The sequence below is a fragment of the Natator depressus genome, chromosome 6, assembly GCF_965152275.1.
Source record: "Natator depressus isolate rNatDep1 chromosome 6, rNatDep2.hap1, whole genome shotgun sequence".
In the NCBI taxonomy this organism is placed as follows: Eukaryota; Metazoa; Chordata; order Testudines; family Cheloniidae; genus Natator; species Natator depressus.
The window spans coordinates 51,407,468-51,423,482 of NC_134239.1; the positions used below are offsets into that span (position 1 = coordinate 51,407,468).

A 16,015-nucleotide genomic window follows, 5' to 3' on the forward strand; every position below is an offset into this window, starting at 1 on the left:
TTGGCTCTTGGCCCTACACTAATTAATTTTTTTCAATGTCCTGGAAGAAAACGTAAAATCATTATTGATAAAATTTGCAGATGACACAAGGATTTGGGAAGTAGTAAATAATGAAGTGGGCAAGTCCTTGATTCAGAGTGATATGGATTACTTGGTAAGCTGGGTGCAAGCAAACAATACGTGTTTCAATACAGCCAAATGTAAAGTCCTACATCTAGAAATAAAGAAAGCAGGCCATACTTATAGGATGGGGAACTCTGTTTTGGGAAGCAGTGGATCATAGTGGATAATCAGTTGAACATGATCTCCAAGTGTGGCACTGTGGTGAAAAGGGCTAATGTGATCCTTGGACATATAAAGGGGTGAGATATTGAGTAATAGATGATATTACCTCTGTATTTGACACTGGTGTGACTGCAACTGGAATACACTGTCCAGTTCTGATGTGGACAATTCAAGAAGGATGTTGAAGAATTGGAGAGTGTTCAGTGAAAAATTGCATGAATGATTAAAGGACTGGAAAACATGCCTTATAGTGATAGACACTAGGAACTCGATCTATTTAGCTTATCATGAGAAGGATAAGGGGTGAATTGATTAGTCTATAAGTACCTGGGGAACTATAAGTACCTGGGGAAGCATGGGGAACAAATATTTGATAATAGAGGACTCTTCAGTCTAGCAGACAAAGATATAACAAGAGGAAATGGCTGGATGTTGAATCTAGACAAATTCAGATGGGAAATAAGGTACAAGATTTTAACACTGAAGGTAATTAACCATTGGGACAATGGACGAACAGTTGTGGTGGATTCTCCATCACTGGAAATTTAAAAATCAAGATTGGATACTTTTCTAAAACATATGCTCTAGTTCAAACAGAAATTAATTCAGGGAAGTCCTATGTATGGTCTGTGTTATGCAGGAGGACTGACTAGCTGAACACAGTTGTTCTTCCTGGCCATATAATCTATGACTCTATGAATTATCCAGGTTATCCCAAACATGCAGCTGTAGAAAGGAGACAAGATTCAAGTGCAGCAGGCGCAGAGGGGATTCATTGTCAAGCAGTATAGACTCATAGCAATTAAACTCTTATTTAAGTCAAATGGATCAACTAACTTCAGTGGGATTTCAACTTTAGTAGGGAGTGAGTAGGGATTTCAGGATTCATCCTCAAGTTTATTGGGGTAGAAAGCTCAGTGGGCATCTCTTCAACTCTTTAAATTTTGCCAGCTTGTACTTTTTATCAGTCCTCTAAAGAGAGTCCTAATATTTACCACCAGAAAAATTAAACCAAATGACACTGTTTAAAGTTATTATATGCGAAGGTTGGATTGTCTGTTGTAAATTTGACTCAAGGTTGTTTTGTTTTTCAAAAACCAGTCGGAGAACACTTCAATCTCTTTGGTCACTCGATTACAGACCTAAAAGTGGCAATTCTTCAACAAAAAAACTTCAAAAACAGACTCCAATGAGAGACTGCTGAATTGGAATTAATTTGCAAACTGGATATAATTAACTTAGGCTTCAATAAAGACTGGGAGTGGATGTGTCATTACACAAAGTAAAACTATTTCCCCCTGTTTATTCCCACCCCCCCTCCCCCCAGGTTCTTGTCAACTACTGGAAATGGCCCACCTTGATTATCACTACAAAAGTTACCCCGCCCCCCCTCGCCTGCTGGTAATAGCTCACCTTTCCTGATCACTCTTGTCACAGTCTGTATGGTAACACCCATTGTTTCATGTTCTCTGTGTATATAAATCTCCTCACTGTATTTTCCACTGTATGCATCCAATGAAGTGAGCTGTAGCTCACGAAAGCTTATGCTCAAATAAATTTGTTAGTCTCTAAGGTGCCATAAGTCCTCCTTTTCTTTTTGCGGATACAGACTAACTCGGCTGCTACTCTGAAACTTGTTTTTCTCAGTCTTTTAACTGTTTTAATTTCCTTCCCTTTGCATTAGTCTGCAAATTCATGGGAAATCGGTAAAACTGCTTTCATGTTAGTGTAGTATTGGCAAAATCATATCTATGGAAAGTGATTAGTTTAATTAGTATCAAAGTAATTAAATTAGTTCATGTTTGTGCAGTGCTTTGAAAATGTTTAGTGCGATGCTGTATAAATGTCATGCACTGCTACTATTAATTGCAAATGCGTGGGCAGATAATCTTTAAAGATCTCCTGCAGCCCTAGTTGCCCTTACACCAGGACTGTGCCCTGTGCTCATTCACTGGTATAAATCAGAATAATATGTTTGCCTCTGCAGTGGGAGAATGATGCTCGCCATATTCCCAGGGAATATCAGGCAAAAATTCCTGATGGCGAGCATTACATAACAGTCTCCCAAGTGAAGTGGAGGGATGATTTAAAATGCTGCCAAATGGAAGACTAGACTGGGACAGTCCTGCAGTGGTGGGGAAAGTATTGAAAGACCAAATAGGCATTTTCTATCTCTAACTTTTGAGTCTCATGCACTGGATAAAGTCTCTTATAGGTAAGATGAGAAGAAAATGGAAAAGAACTTAAAGGGTAAAAGAAATAGAGGGAACTATTTTTCACATTGGAGGAGAGCTGTGGTTTTGCTTTCACTGCACTTTCTCCCCTTATCCATGAACCTAGAAGAGGACAGATGTGGAATTTGAGATATTTTTTAATAATTAGTTGGTGCTGTGTATTTGTATTCCTCTGGCACAGTACCATAAATCCAACTGTATGGGCTTGAGTGGGAGACAAAAAGAAGAACTAGTACGTTATATATAATAGTCAAAGCACACAAGGAGTAGAGAGTGAATATGAATGAGTCAGCAGGCCATAAAACAAGAAAGATTTTTATTATAACACCGCCAATATGATAGTCTTAGCAATAGGATATAGAATCTAGGACTAATAAAAAATATGGCTGTGCCAGTGAAGTAATCTATTGTTCCACCCATATTAGAGATTTAGAATCGCAAATATCATTGCCATGATTTGATCCAGGTGGACGTGAATCATGGATGTGGACTGAAACAGGGCTTGGGGAACCACAACTGAGACAGAGTCCAAGCAGCTAACCTACCACGCCTGCCCTTCCCTGACAAGTAGCAGCTCTTAAAACAATCCCCAAACCCTAGGGCTTTTTAACATTTAATCACCACTCTCATCTAAATAGATTTCAGGGAAACCAGTACCTTCACAGGAATTAGTCATTTGATATGAGATTGCAAAATAGTAATAACTTGTTACATAATTTTGTTAACCACAAGCTCACTTGAAATTTCAGCCTGATTTATGTGCCCCATACTCAAATCGCAGCATTATTTGCAACACATATTATCCAGGGGGATATTAAGTATTTTAGCTAACATTCTGTAGGTGAAATGTTGCTACATTTGAACACTTTATTAAAGTTTTGCACTTTGCAGAGACTGGCATGTTATCAATCATCGCTGCACATCTTTGCTCATGATCTCCATCCATTCTTCAGATTTGTGGCATGCAATTCCAGTGCAAAATGGTACTGTGCAATTTATTAGGCTAGAAGTAGTGAAAATGTAGCTCAGTGAAAGAAAATCAGAGCCTTGATCCTCTGTGTTTTATAATACACAACCCAATTGAACGAGAAGTGTTTACCCTTTTTATCCTTCATTTTCATTGCATCCCCATGCAGACCAGTTGTCTTATCTAATAATTCACACTGCATTGCAATGGTTATTAGTTCAGAGATTACATGCAGAATGATTTTGGAGGTGGTTGCTGGTGATGTTAATGTGGATGTAAAAAAGGAGTGATCTCCATGACCAGATTTGGGATTATTCTTATTTCATGATGTGAAATGCTCTGTCTCCTATTTGGCCTATTTGGCGGTATTGAAAGTCCTGAGGAAAGTATCTGTTGTATGCTGTGATACATAACATGGTTTTTGTCCGCCACCGCACATGGGGGTCAGATCTGGTGGTGGACATGCCCGGGGTCAAAGCCAGAGTCAGGAAACAAGCAGGGGAGCAGGGCCAGAGCAAGGAGGAACAAGGCTGGCACAGGAGCGATTGCAGCTGTGGGCACAAGCTGTTGAGCAGCCAGCGATCTTCTGGTGTAGCTGGGTTTAAGAACATGCCCGCTGGTTCCCCTCAGCTAGTCAGGCAGGTTGATCAATCAGCCAGTTCTGCTTTAGCTGTGGTCATTAGTCAGCCAGGAGACCGAGCTACCAGGCTCAGCTGCACGCCTTCATTCCTGACAGTGTTGTTCACTCTGTATTCTTCACAGGTATGGTTACATAGAAGACAAAATTGTAATCCCACGAATCAAGCCATATTCTCTTTGTGCAGCAAATAACACTGGAATTTACATACTCACTTCAAATATAACAGACCGGTATGATACATATTGTTATAATGCATCAGGTGGGTATTTGCTGTAGTGTGTAAGTGAGAATTAAGATATTTCACAATAACATATGCTCTCTCTCCTTTAGATTACTCGAACCAGAGCTTCCATATTAAATTGTATGTGTATTGTGGTCTTGTTTTCGCATTTGAAGATAGAACACATTTTGCCAGTCACTGGAGCTGCACCTGCTGATGCTATCAGTGACTTTGGCCCATTGTATTTTGAACTAAAAAAATGTCTGAGTTCATATTTAACTTATGATTCTAACCTCAAGAATTGTCATTTTAGCAGGCAAGTGCCACAAGTATGGATCCAAAGAACACAGAATTGTTGAATGTGATGATTTCCACTCCTCACATTCTTTTACTCACATGTTTTTAGAGCTAATAATAGTGAAGTTTACAAGCGCTGAAAGATCAGGGACCCTGAAGACTCTTAGCTTGCTTTCTCTGCTTGCAGGAGGCCTCTGGCAAGCACAAATTCAGGTGTTGCTTAGCTACATTAGTATTGTAGGTTCAAAGGCAGGCCACTTCTTTTGTGGAATTCTTCCATTATATGGAGTTACAGTTCTTAATAATAATTTTAAATGTTTCTGATTTTGTTTATTTTTCTATGCCACATGAGGACCCCTGCAAAATTAAAATTTTCAGAGTCAAATTGGCAGGGAGCCGTGGATAATTTTGCTCAGTGTTTGTGCTGCAATAACTGGGCACAGGAAATGTGTGAAGAATAAGAGACTGGCTTGATTGAGTTGCCTAGATTTTGTTAAATTAATTGGTCATATTCAGAGCTGGTATAGATAGAGGCAACCCCACAAAAATCCTTAGGCCAAATTCAATGGTGATGTAAATAGAGGTGACATTTTGAAATTACAATTTGCTTTGACATAGAATATCTGAAGCTTTATTCCACTCTCTGGAACTCAAGGGGCTTAATCCTGGGTTGGGGTAGAGAGAGGCAAAGGGCTCTGAGCTACCAGCTCTGATACTGGAGCTGTCGGAGGGAGTCAAACTGGACCATAGAGGAGTTCTAATTTATATTGATTGGAATGATCCCTAAAGGACTGTTCCACCAGCCCAGGATTAGCTTTGTATTCCGTAATAGATTTCCAATGTTGCCTAAGTGCTCTACCCCGGAATGCCCTCAGTACAGAGGAATCATACAGTCCGTCCCTTTGGCAAAATGGGGACTTGTCCTGGGTTGAGGATCTGACTCAAATTGAGAACACTGAGAGTAATTTTGTGAAATTTGATTAAAATACACCAATTTTGTCCCTTTAAAAATGTTTATAAAATTCTTAGTTTTCTCAAAGCCACTTTCAGACGAGACCCCAAGAAACTTTTCTAAGAAGTTGTTGATAACACTATGAATCTAATAAATAGGGCAGAAAAGAGTGAATTTTTCTCACCACCTTTTGTCAAATTAACTAATTATTTTCTTCTCCTTTCAGAAACTAGGGATATGGCATGTGAACCAATCACAAAACTAAATGATTCTTGGCATGATAATCAAAGCCGAATAGGTAATGTATTGCATAAGTGAATGATTTAGCATTGATTCCATTTTCAGCTACCAGGTTTCTCTTCTGTATGTGAGTAATGCAAATGTTCAATATCATGCTAAACATAAGAGAAGCAAGTCCAGAGATGGTAATATACTGAAAGTGAACCAATCAGACCTCCATCTGCCACCTAGAATTAGGCTATATGTGACAGCATTTATCTTGAGGTGGTTCTAGCGTAGTAAATTTTCCATATTGACACTAGATTGTTTTTGATAAATAGAGGACTGATGTTGCTTCTTTGATGAGAGAGCTTTGTTGAAGCCTTCTATGTCCTACAGTTATTATGTACCTTCCACATCATGGCAAAGCCTGCTAGCCAGGCAAGGAACTAGGGATGGAACTTGGCTCTCAGGATGAAATCCTGGCCTCATTGGAGTCAATGGGAGTTTTATCCTTGACTTCAGTGGTACCAAGATTTCACCCTGAAAGTTAATCCAGACTTTGGCCCACTTACCAGACTGGGCCCATTATGATGAGGCATACACAAATTAGAACTACAATAGATAGATCAGTGAAGGATAAAACAGACAGACAGAAAACAATTTGGTTGATATCAGGTCTGACTATAACTGTGGCCATAGCCCTTTAGCCTCGCCCCACAACTCCAACATTCATGATGCCTCAGATATTTCAGTTGATCTCTTTCTCCTTCCAACAGTCATAGATAATGCGGATGGCTCACGTTACGCTGATGGTGTGAAACAGCCTGACCCAACTCCAGTTACAGATGATAATCATGTGGGTAGTGGTTCAACACATGACGGAGATACAACAAACCCCACCATCATCAGAATTCACACGTCTGGTGCCCCATATTATGAAGATATAACCCCAGATGCACTGTCAACAGATTATTCTTCTGTGTCGGGCAGAAAGGAATATCATTCCACAAGTACCAGTAAGAATAATGGATTATATATTATTGTAGCTTAACTTGTCCTCTTAAAATAACTGTATGAAAACATTGCACTGTGATTCAATTCTTAGAATGCTAAGGGGCATCACTGGTGGACACAGTGTGTCTTAGGGCATCAAAATCTGCAACGGCTTTGTAACCACGATAGTTATGGAAAAGAGAGAGCACAATCTCTGCCCCATATTCCTGGTGCTCTTGAGAAAGAATTGGACGGAAAAAAGTTGTGTGTCTTTGTGATCATAGAAACTTTTCACTTTCCAGAGACATTTCATAATAACATGAGAGTGTAAAGCAATCACAAACCAAAAAAGTTCTGGTTTTCTTCCTCCAGGAATAATTTCACAGTATGTGTGATGATAGATCTTTCTAAGAGCCTGGTGTTGCGCCTACTGCAATCAATGGGAATATTATGGTTGATTTCACTGGCAGAAGGATCAGGCTCAATGAAATCTAGCAAAACATTATTTCTATAACAAAGAAATATCACAGGTGCAAGGGATGAACATAATTAAGTATTTTACCAGAAGAATCTGGAAAAGTAAGTGCAGAAAGATAGGATTTCAGTACCTAGAGATCAAGCTGGAATAGTCTTACCTGTTCTCCAGTATGATCATATTTGTGGAGTCCATATTAAATAATACATGAATAAGAAGAGATTTACAGTACAAATGCAGTTGAATCCCTTCTTTGCAAACCGTATGTTGTAAACTATATTTGATAAGCATATCACAATATGCAAAAAAAGTAAAAATGTTGGTGCTGTCAGCCTTCCGTTTATGGTTTTTCTTTTTCCAGGAGATAGGGAAGGGCTTTCTGTATAGACCAAAAACCATATTCTGCCCTGAGCTACATCCGGGAAGCCCTAGAGGAGACAAAATTGGGTCTGGGTTAACCATGGAGTTGTATAGGTGTGACCTAGGGCAAAATTTGTGTAGGTGAATAGAAGAGAATTAAATTGTTTCATTTTCTTGGTTTTCTTTTTCTTTTCACTTCAGGGCACATGTGGTAGAAGATTTTCTGTTTAATCTCTTTATGTTGATGGTTAAGTACCTATTAGCTTTCATATTTGTAAGCACTTACATGGCCCACATCCTCAGAGTACGTGTGGGTCTCACAAATATTAATAAATTTGCCCTCACAAATTGGGAAGTGCTGTATGATCTCCATTTTAGAGAAGAGGAACTGAGATACAGGGAAACTAAGTGACTTGCCCAAGATCCCACAGGAAGTGTGGATTAAGCCTAGGTTTCCTTAGTCCTGTTTCAGCAACTTAACCACAAGATCAGCCATCCTTCCTCCGTAGCAGAGAGCATTCCTCTGGGCTATAGATACAAGGTTTTATTTAACTGTTCACTAACCATTTACAAGTAGAGGATACCAAGAGATCATGCCATTTTCCTACCCATCGATGTTTAGTTAAAATGTTTAGTTAATTGTTTTTTGAGTGGAAGTGTTAGCAGAGGATAAATTTGATTTGCTGGTGGTACTGTACTTGTGGGACTTTGGGCCTGCTTCTCCACATGGCTTACCAGTGACATCAAAATACTATGGCAGGGTAAAGGGAATTAATGTTGGAACAAAACTCTTCTCAAATTTCATGAATTGTCTTTCCAAGAGGAAATTCTCCTCTTTTCTGCTTACAACTGTAGTCTTTGCCTGGACCAAAGCTCATAATATGTAAAGATAATGGCAGCATTACAAACGGCCTCAAGCACTTTTGTGGGTTCCAGATCCAGAGTTGCCACAGCTACAAGAACATAAATCCAGGCTTCGGTGAGCAAGTTGTTGTCTTTGCCACCTTAGCTGCCATGCTCATTATCATTGGGCTGCTGCAAATTCACACTCCCGTGATTAGATACCAAGATTAGAAAATCAATTATATTTAATGACGAACTAAACAAAGACCCCAGTCTCCTCTCCTTTTATCCTTCCACTGGACCAACAAAAGAAAGACCTAGGCTTCCTATAGTGTGAAAGCGCTGACAATGAGAACAGCAGGAGTGGTGGCTCAGCAAATGAAAAGTTACAGTTGATTCACCCTTCATCACACAGATGATATTGCAATACCTTTCGATGACAAGCGGGGTGAAGATTCAACCATGATTTCACTGATAACTGATGGTGTTCCTGGAAAAGACAGTGATCATCCTAGCAAAGGACAGCATCCCACAAGTACTAGTAAGGCTAATGAATTGTAATAACTTTGCCAACTGCAGACTGTATTTAACCTACTCTCTTATTCTGGCAGGATATTATGGTAAGTAGCCAAGTACTTATCTTCAGCATTGGAACAACATTTCAGAACAGAGCTTTCTGGGATAGTTAAATCAGAAATGAGATCTACAGCAGTCACTGGTGATCAGAAGGGACAAGTGGAGACAAGGGTTGCCTTGTAACCTGCGTTTAAAGTTAAGAAGTGATTCGTGGACTCTTTGGTGCATATCTCTCATGTTCCGTTTCATCACACGTATTCACCCTATACCAAGCAACATAATTTAATTTGTTTTGGGCTACAGGTACCTCTGTGCATCATCACTTGCAGACACTGTATATGAGAATTAGAAGTGCAATTTCTGCCCCTTTATGCAGCATATGTGTGCTTTGATACTTGATTCATCAGTGTGTGGTTTTAACTCATTCATGGCTGTGAAGTAGGCAGCACAGATCAAAATCCTGACTTAACTCACTAAGGAGGTACTTTGAGGGAGTGACAGAGTTAAGGTTGGAGATGCCATTCTGCTTGTGCACTGCATATAGGAATAGATTGTATTTCCAAGTGCTTGTTGTCATTTGCAGCATGACCACAGTGGTACTGTGCTTACCAGGCTCCTTGGGCTTTGGGATACTTGAAGAGACATTAGGTGGTGACCTTTCCTCTAGTATTCAGTAGAACTCTAGCACTGTTTCCTGCCCTCTTCCTGAATAACTGTGCTAAGGTGTGTAAAAAGCAACTCCCTGTGATATCTTCCTCCAGCATCCAGTGCACCTGTGCACCATGGGGTAGGATCTTATGAGTAGTGGGACAGCAACATTAAGTAAAATCAACTTAATTTTTTAAAAATGGGTCTTCAAATATATTTGATGGAATTCTTCATTTTAAAGTTTTGGGATTTTTCTTTTGTGTTAAGAAAGTTAGGAACCATTAGGAAAGGGATGCCATAATGCCACTATATAAAGCCATGGTACGCCCACATCTTGAATACTGCATGCAGTTTTGGTTGCCCCTTCTCAAAAAAGATATATTAGAATGGGAAAAGGCACAGAGAAGGGTAACAGAAATGATTAGAGGTATGGAATAGCTTCCGTTTGAGGAGAGATTAAATGGACTGGGACTGTTCAGCTTGGAAAAGAGATGACTCAGGGGGGATATGACAGAGGTCTATAAAATCAAAAAAGGTGTGGAGAAAGTGAATAGGGAGTGTTATTTACCCCTTCGCATAATACAAGAACCCAATGAAATTAAAGGCAGCAGGTTTAAAACCAACAAAAGGAAGTACTACGTCACACAACACATGGTCAAACCTATATAGGGTGACCAGACGTCCTGATAAACTTGGGACTGTCCCAATATTTAACTCTTTGTCCTACGTCCCGACCAATGTACGATTGGGATGCCATTTGTCCCAATATTGTAGGGTTGCCAGGCATCCGGTTGGTGCAGGGATGGCAGGCTCCCTACCTGGCTCTGTGCAGCTCCCCGGAAGCGGCGACATCTCCTTCTGGCTCCTAGTTAGAGGGAAGGTCTGGGGGGCTCTGGATGCTGCCCCCACCATGAGCACAGGCTCTGTAACTCCCATTGGCCAGGAATTGTGGCCAATGGGAGCTGCGGGGGTGGTACCTGCAGACAGAGGCAACAGTAGCGCATGGAGCTGCCTGGCCTTGCCTCCGCCTAGGAGCCAGAGGGAGATGTTGCCACTTCCGGGGAGCCACCCGAGGTAAGCCCATCTGGAGCCTGCACCCCCTCCCGCCGGGGGCTGGAGCTGGGGCTGTGCACCCCTGACACGGGGCTGGAGCTGCTCGGGCCAGCCGGCCTGGGGTTCCTCTGGTGCTGGGGGTTGGGTGGTTTGGGGTTCCAGCCATGGAGAAGGTAGGGGAGCTCAGGGCTCCTGCTGCGGGAGGCGGGACCTTGTGTAGGCAGGGGCAGGGCCATGGGGGTAGCCTTCCCGAAGGGGGGCAGTCCACCCACCACCCATGCCCACCCATGTGTCCCGATATTTTATTCTTGCGATCTAGTCACCCTAGACCTCTGGAACTCATTGCCAGGAGACGCTCTGAATGCCAGAAGTATACGTGGGTTCAGAAAAGAATAAATTCATGGAGGGTAGGTCCATCAATGGCTATTAGCCAAGATGGTCAGGGATGCAACCCCATGCTCTGGGTGTTCATAAATGTCTGACTGCCAGATGCTGGGACTGGATGACTCGATAATTGGTGATGGATCATTCGATAATTGGCCTGTGCTGTTCATTCCCTCTGAAGCATCTGACATTGGCCACTGTCAGAAGACAGGATGCTGGGCTTTATGGACCATTGGTCTGACCAAGTGTGGCCATTTGTATTGTCTTATGTGTCGTTGGAAGGACTTAGATGTTTCTGGAAGGGGAAACGAATGCAGTATAGGAGTTTCTTGTGGAAATTCCCAAAGACTTTTTCCACTTGGCTCAACCAGAACACGGTGTCCAGTTCTGGGAGAACACTTTATCCAGTTTTATGGAATAGAAGAAATCAATTCAACTCTGGACTCATCACTAAGGTTTCTTTATTCGCATACAGTTAAACTACGCTTCAGTTGATCAAGCTCGAGAGTAGAGGGTGGGTACAGGGTATACCACAAACCCAAGATACATAATCATTAATTAGCTTATCAACATACTTACCCTGAACACTATTTGTTAATACATTGTATCATATATTTTATGATTGATGCACTAATTTTTATAATTGATCCTGGTACAGATCATGAATTGTCCAAGAGCTACAAAGTATGCTAGTAAGCAAAGCTGCAGCTACAAGCTTATCATATGTGACTCTTCTTACAATTTCTTTATCAACTACCTATATATTATTGACAAGGCCACTTGTGAATTTATGCTTTGTACATTGTTAACCTCTGTTTCCTCACCTCTCTTTCTTCATTCCTTCTTGCATTGTTCATGCAAGGCCTACATTTCTAATGGCTTTTTGTGGTAAACACTGGGACTGGGGGAGAAAGAAAATAATAGAATGATTTCTTTCTACCATCTCTTGCTTCACATTGATGCCAATGGAACGTAAGTTTGTACCTAAAGTTAAGCATATGCCTAAGAGCTTTGCTGGACAGAGATAAACGGATGAAGGAGGCCCTGATCACCATAGGTATGGCAGATATTTCTCCAATCACACAGGTAATATAGCAGAGTTAGAAGAATAAGATTCCTTATAGTGGTATTAAAAGCTTTATGAAGATGGGGAGGCTTCTTATGTAAACAGATGTGACCTTCTGCCTGAGAAAATGTGAAAGAGGTTCACACCTTATGGACCTCCTCAGATGGAGACATAAAAGATCAATAATATTCAAAATAAGAAACACGACAGTTAATTTTCTAGTTGTAGGTTTGGATGTGGAGCAAGACTTTCTCTGCAACTTGGCTTCTGGAAACCTTAGTCTTGCTAGAGCCTAGTAGGGAGAAAAACAGTTCCAAAATGGCATAAAATCTTGCCTTGTTTTGCAATTTTGTTGTCTGGTTGTTTCTACTGGGATTTTTTTCTTCTTGGTTTCTTTCCTCTTTCTTTGCATGAATAGTTTTGTGCTGTTGCAAAATCTGTGTATAATCTTGGACAGGGGCTTCGTGATGAACGTTTGGTTTTCTTTTCCTTAATTGTTTATGAAATGCATTGACACTCAAGGCTGATGTCTTGCTCGTGTTCTCACACTCCTCCTTCACTGGCATGACAAGGTTTTGGGGTGAAAGTTAGAGTGGAGTGAAGTTTCAATGAAAAAAATGATAAAAAAAAATTCAACAATTTTGTGCGCATGTGTGTGAAAATATGTTGCTATTTCTTGATCAGTTGTAGTGTGAAAATATTGGCAGGATTGCTTAGTAATATATGGTGATGCAGTAACTCTTCAGGTAAATCTGCTGTGGGGATGCCACTTGTGGATTTTCCTGACAGGAACTTCATCCATTGTTCAACAGCATCTTCTTTAACTGAGAGCAAGGCATTGTGCGAATTATACCAGCAGGGATTTCATTTTACTGCATTACAAACTAGCAAAACCAATTTCAAAATAAATTGTTACATTTATGCTATCTATCTCCCTGAACAATCTTCTCCCAGATAATTCTGTGACATGGGAAAAATGACAGTTACAGAAGAGAAATCTAAGGATTGGCTCCCATTATGTAGTGTTCAGATCACGCAGACACTGAGGCTTATTCCATAACCACGATTTAGGGTCCCAGGGCAGGATCTCACTGACTGGTAAGTAAATCACACGGCTTAGGGTAAACAAAATGGGATCAGCTTTATTCCCATTAGGAGTTTAGCCCCAGAGAGAGCCAAAATGTAGTTCTTAGGTAGGATGGGAAAATCGTAGCCTAGATATCACAGTAGCTGTATAGATACACGAGAACATCGCAGGGCTAGCCAACAATACTGCATCAGTTTAGCTAATCTGAAGGCTCAAACCCATACAGTTATATATGGGTAACAAGTTACACTCTAGCTCTTCCAAGTGGATCTTTACAATGCATTTGAAATGGCCTGCCATTATTGCTGCTATTTCCTCGTCTGTTGCTGCAGCTGCATTGCACATTATCACTGGGATGTCCTCCATCAGTTTCACAACCCTGACCTCAGGATGTCGTGAATGAATGGATGAGGGAAAAAACAGTGATAGTGTTGAATAGAGCAGAGGGCTCTGTCTACTGTCCCCTTTCTTTGCCCTTTGCACAAGAGAAAGAAAACGATCTGGTGTAAGAGGAACAAAGAGGTGAACATATTGTGAATAGTGGCTCATTAAATAAAATGTTGATAATTCATCCAGCCATCATCACAGCAGATGAGGACTCCCTACGTGGGGCACATCATGAAAACTCTACTCAAGGTCAAGAAATTCCTGGATTTATTCCTTTGCAGTGGCACTCGACAGATCACAAAGAAGAGCATCCCACCACTGCTATGAAGGGTAATACATTATAATCATTTTATCTAATGTACTTCCTGTAAGATCTGTTAAGTAACCAGTGGTAAGGAACCTGGCAGACAACCAGCTTTTCTCCTGCTCACTGAGTTTACCATCTATTCCCAGGTTTTATTTCCCATTGACCAGACTCTGAAAGGAACAAAGCATCCACAGCACTCTACTGAAGACATTCTCCCATCATTTTCTCTCTCCAAGCCCAACTATGCCTTTTGCTGGATCCTTTAGGGAAGTCATACTCTCCCTGTGGATGCGCCAGGGTATCAGGATAGCCGGGCTCTGCGGGTTCAGTGCCTTCACTGATCTCCGAGTTAGAGAATCCACTGATTGCTGCTACTGATTTTTTGCTTCCACTTTAAGTAGACCATTTTGTCCTCTTGTAGCTTCTTCCTTCTTCTTTGTTCACAATATTTCCTGCAAAATCATGTCACCGAATAAAAGCAGCTTATCAAGTGCTGGTATGATGGTAGGCTCTCTTGTATATAAAAGAAACCCCTAAATATCGACTGATTGCTAAGCTAAATAAATCATTGAGGTGTGTTGTTAAAACAAAGAATAAAGGTGAGAATTATGCTTTGTGTTGATACTAACTCAGAGGAAAAGTTCAAAGGAAATTAGCATATTACAACAGATGAGACTCATATGACAATGATGCTGCTGCTGAACACTCAGTACAAGAGCCACTAAAACCTAGGCTCTTTCCTGAGTGGGACAACAATGAGAACGATGATTATTAGTGAGGATAATGATTAATTGTCCATTTATCTCCTATACTTCATTTAAGTCCTATAGATATAGCTTAGTGAAGAGTAGCATTGGGATGCCATTCACAAAATTATCCATATTTGGAAAGATGACATGTGATGGATGATGGCATTTCTGGTGATGCTGTGCCATTGCAAGACCATGACTTTGTGTGGCACTAATTTCAGGAATGGCATTAGCAACATATTGACCCCTATGATCGCTCAGGAGTGGGAACAGGGAATGAAAATCCCTGCTCTACACCTGGTTTTCAGGTTTTAAAAAGCATTATATTCAGAGTTCTGTAATTTTTCTGAATTTGCTGGGTCCCCTACTATAGTGCACCATTTACATCATTTAAAAGAAATATATCAAGTAATTATCTCCTCTATGAAATTATGTGTTCCTCACCTGAACTTGAAATGGGAGATGGGGTGTTCACTAGATCTCTACAGATCTTTATATATTTTCTTATATTTTCTTATTGTCTGAGGTTATGGACACCAGATTTAATGAATAATTAGGGCTTATGATTTTAGGATTTCACTGATAAATGCTGATAAAACATGCCCAATGCAATCAATCAATAGGTATTTATCCAATGAACATGGGAAAAACACCAGAAATGGTTACTTGAATCTCAGCGCTTGTCTACACGGAGCTGTAATGTGTCCTACAGGGGTCTGATTTCTAAAGTGCACGAATGTGTTGCACATTAATTGGTCCATGTAGACCCTGCTGGTGCTCAATAAAGGTTCCTTAGGTGCTTTAACATAGTGCTGTTTGAAATAGTACCACATTAAAGCGCACTAGGGAAAACCTTACAAAGAGATTACTCATTACAGTATATACAAAGAAAGAGCCCCAAAACATCCTAAATTTTGGACATCTACATGAAACTCAAAAATTTTCTAAAAAGAAAATAATTAAACCATGATAAACAGAAGTCCGATGAATAGAGTTAGTAATGAGTAGAAATGGGCCTCAGGACAAACTCCAGATCGCAACCCCCTATACATTGGTGACACATGATTCCAAGAACATATCCAAATATGAATGCCCTGGTTTCCCCTCTCTCAATACTGGGATGAACCAAATGCTGCATACCTCAACAACCCTGCAATTTGAGGAAGTAGGGATCTGTAGCTAAACATTGCCACTCCAGCCTGTATCTCATGGCTATTTGGGTGATAATCCTTAGCACTGATAATGAAGAGCATCTGAAAAGATAAGCATT

At 40.6% G+C, this 16,015-nt stretch overlaps 1 protein-coding gene across 1 annotated transcript in view; it reads left to right on the plus strand.

The window, feature by feature from the left end:
* The window catches only part of CD44 (CD44 molecule (IN blood group)), a 102,833-nt gene that overhangs the window by 36,283 nt on the left and 50,535 nt on the right, over window positions 1-16,015 (plus strand). The window contains exons 4-7 of the mRNA XM_074955274.1: window positions 4,249-4,385; window positions 5,822-5,893; window positions 6,594-6,833; window positions 8,904-9,029. Coding sequence (XP_074811375.1) covers window positions 4,249-4,385; window positions 5,822-5,893; window positions 6,594-6,833; window positions 8,904-9,029 — 575 coding nt within the window. The remainder of the gene's footprint in view (window positions 1-4,248; window positions 4,386-5,821; window positions 5,894-6,593; window positions 6,834-8,903; window positions 9,030-16,015) is intronic.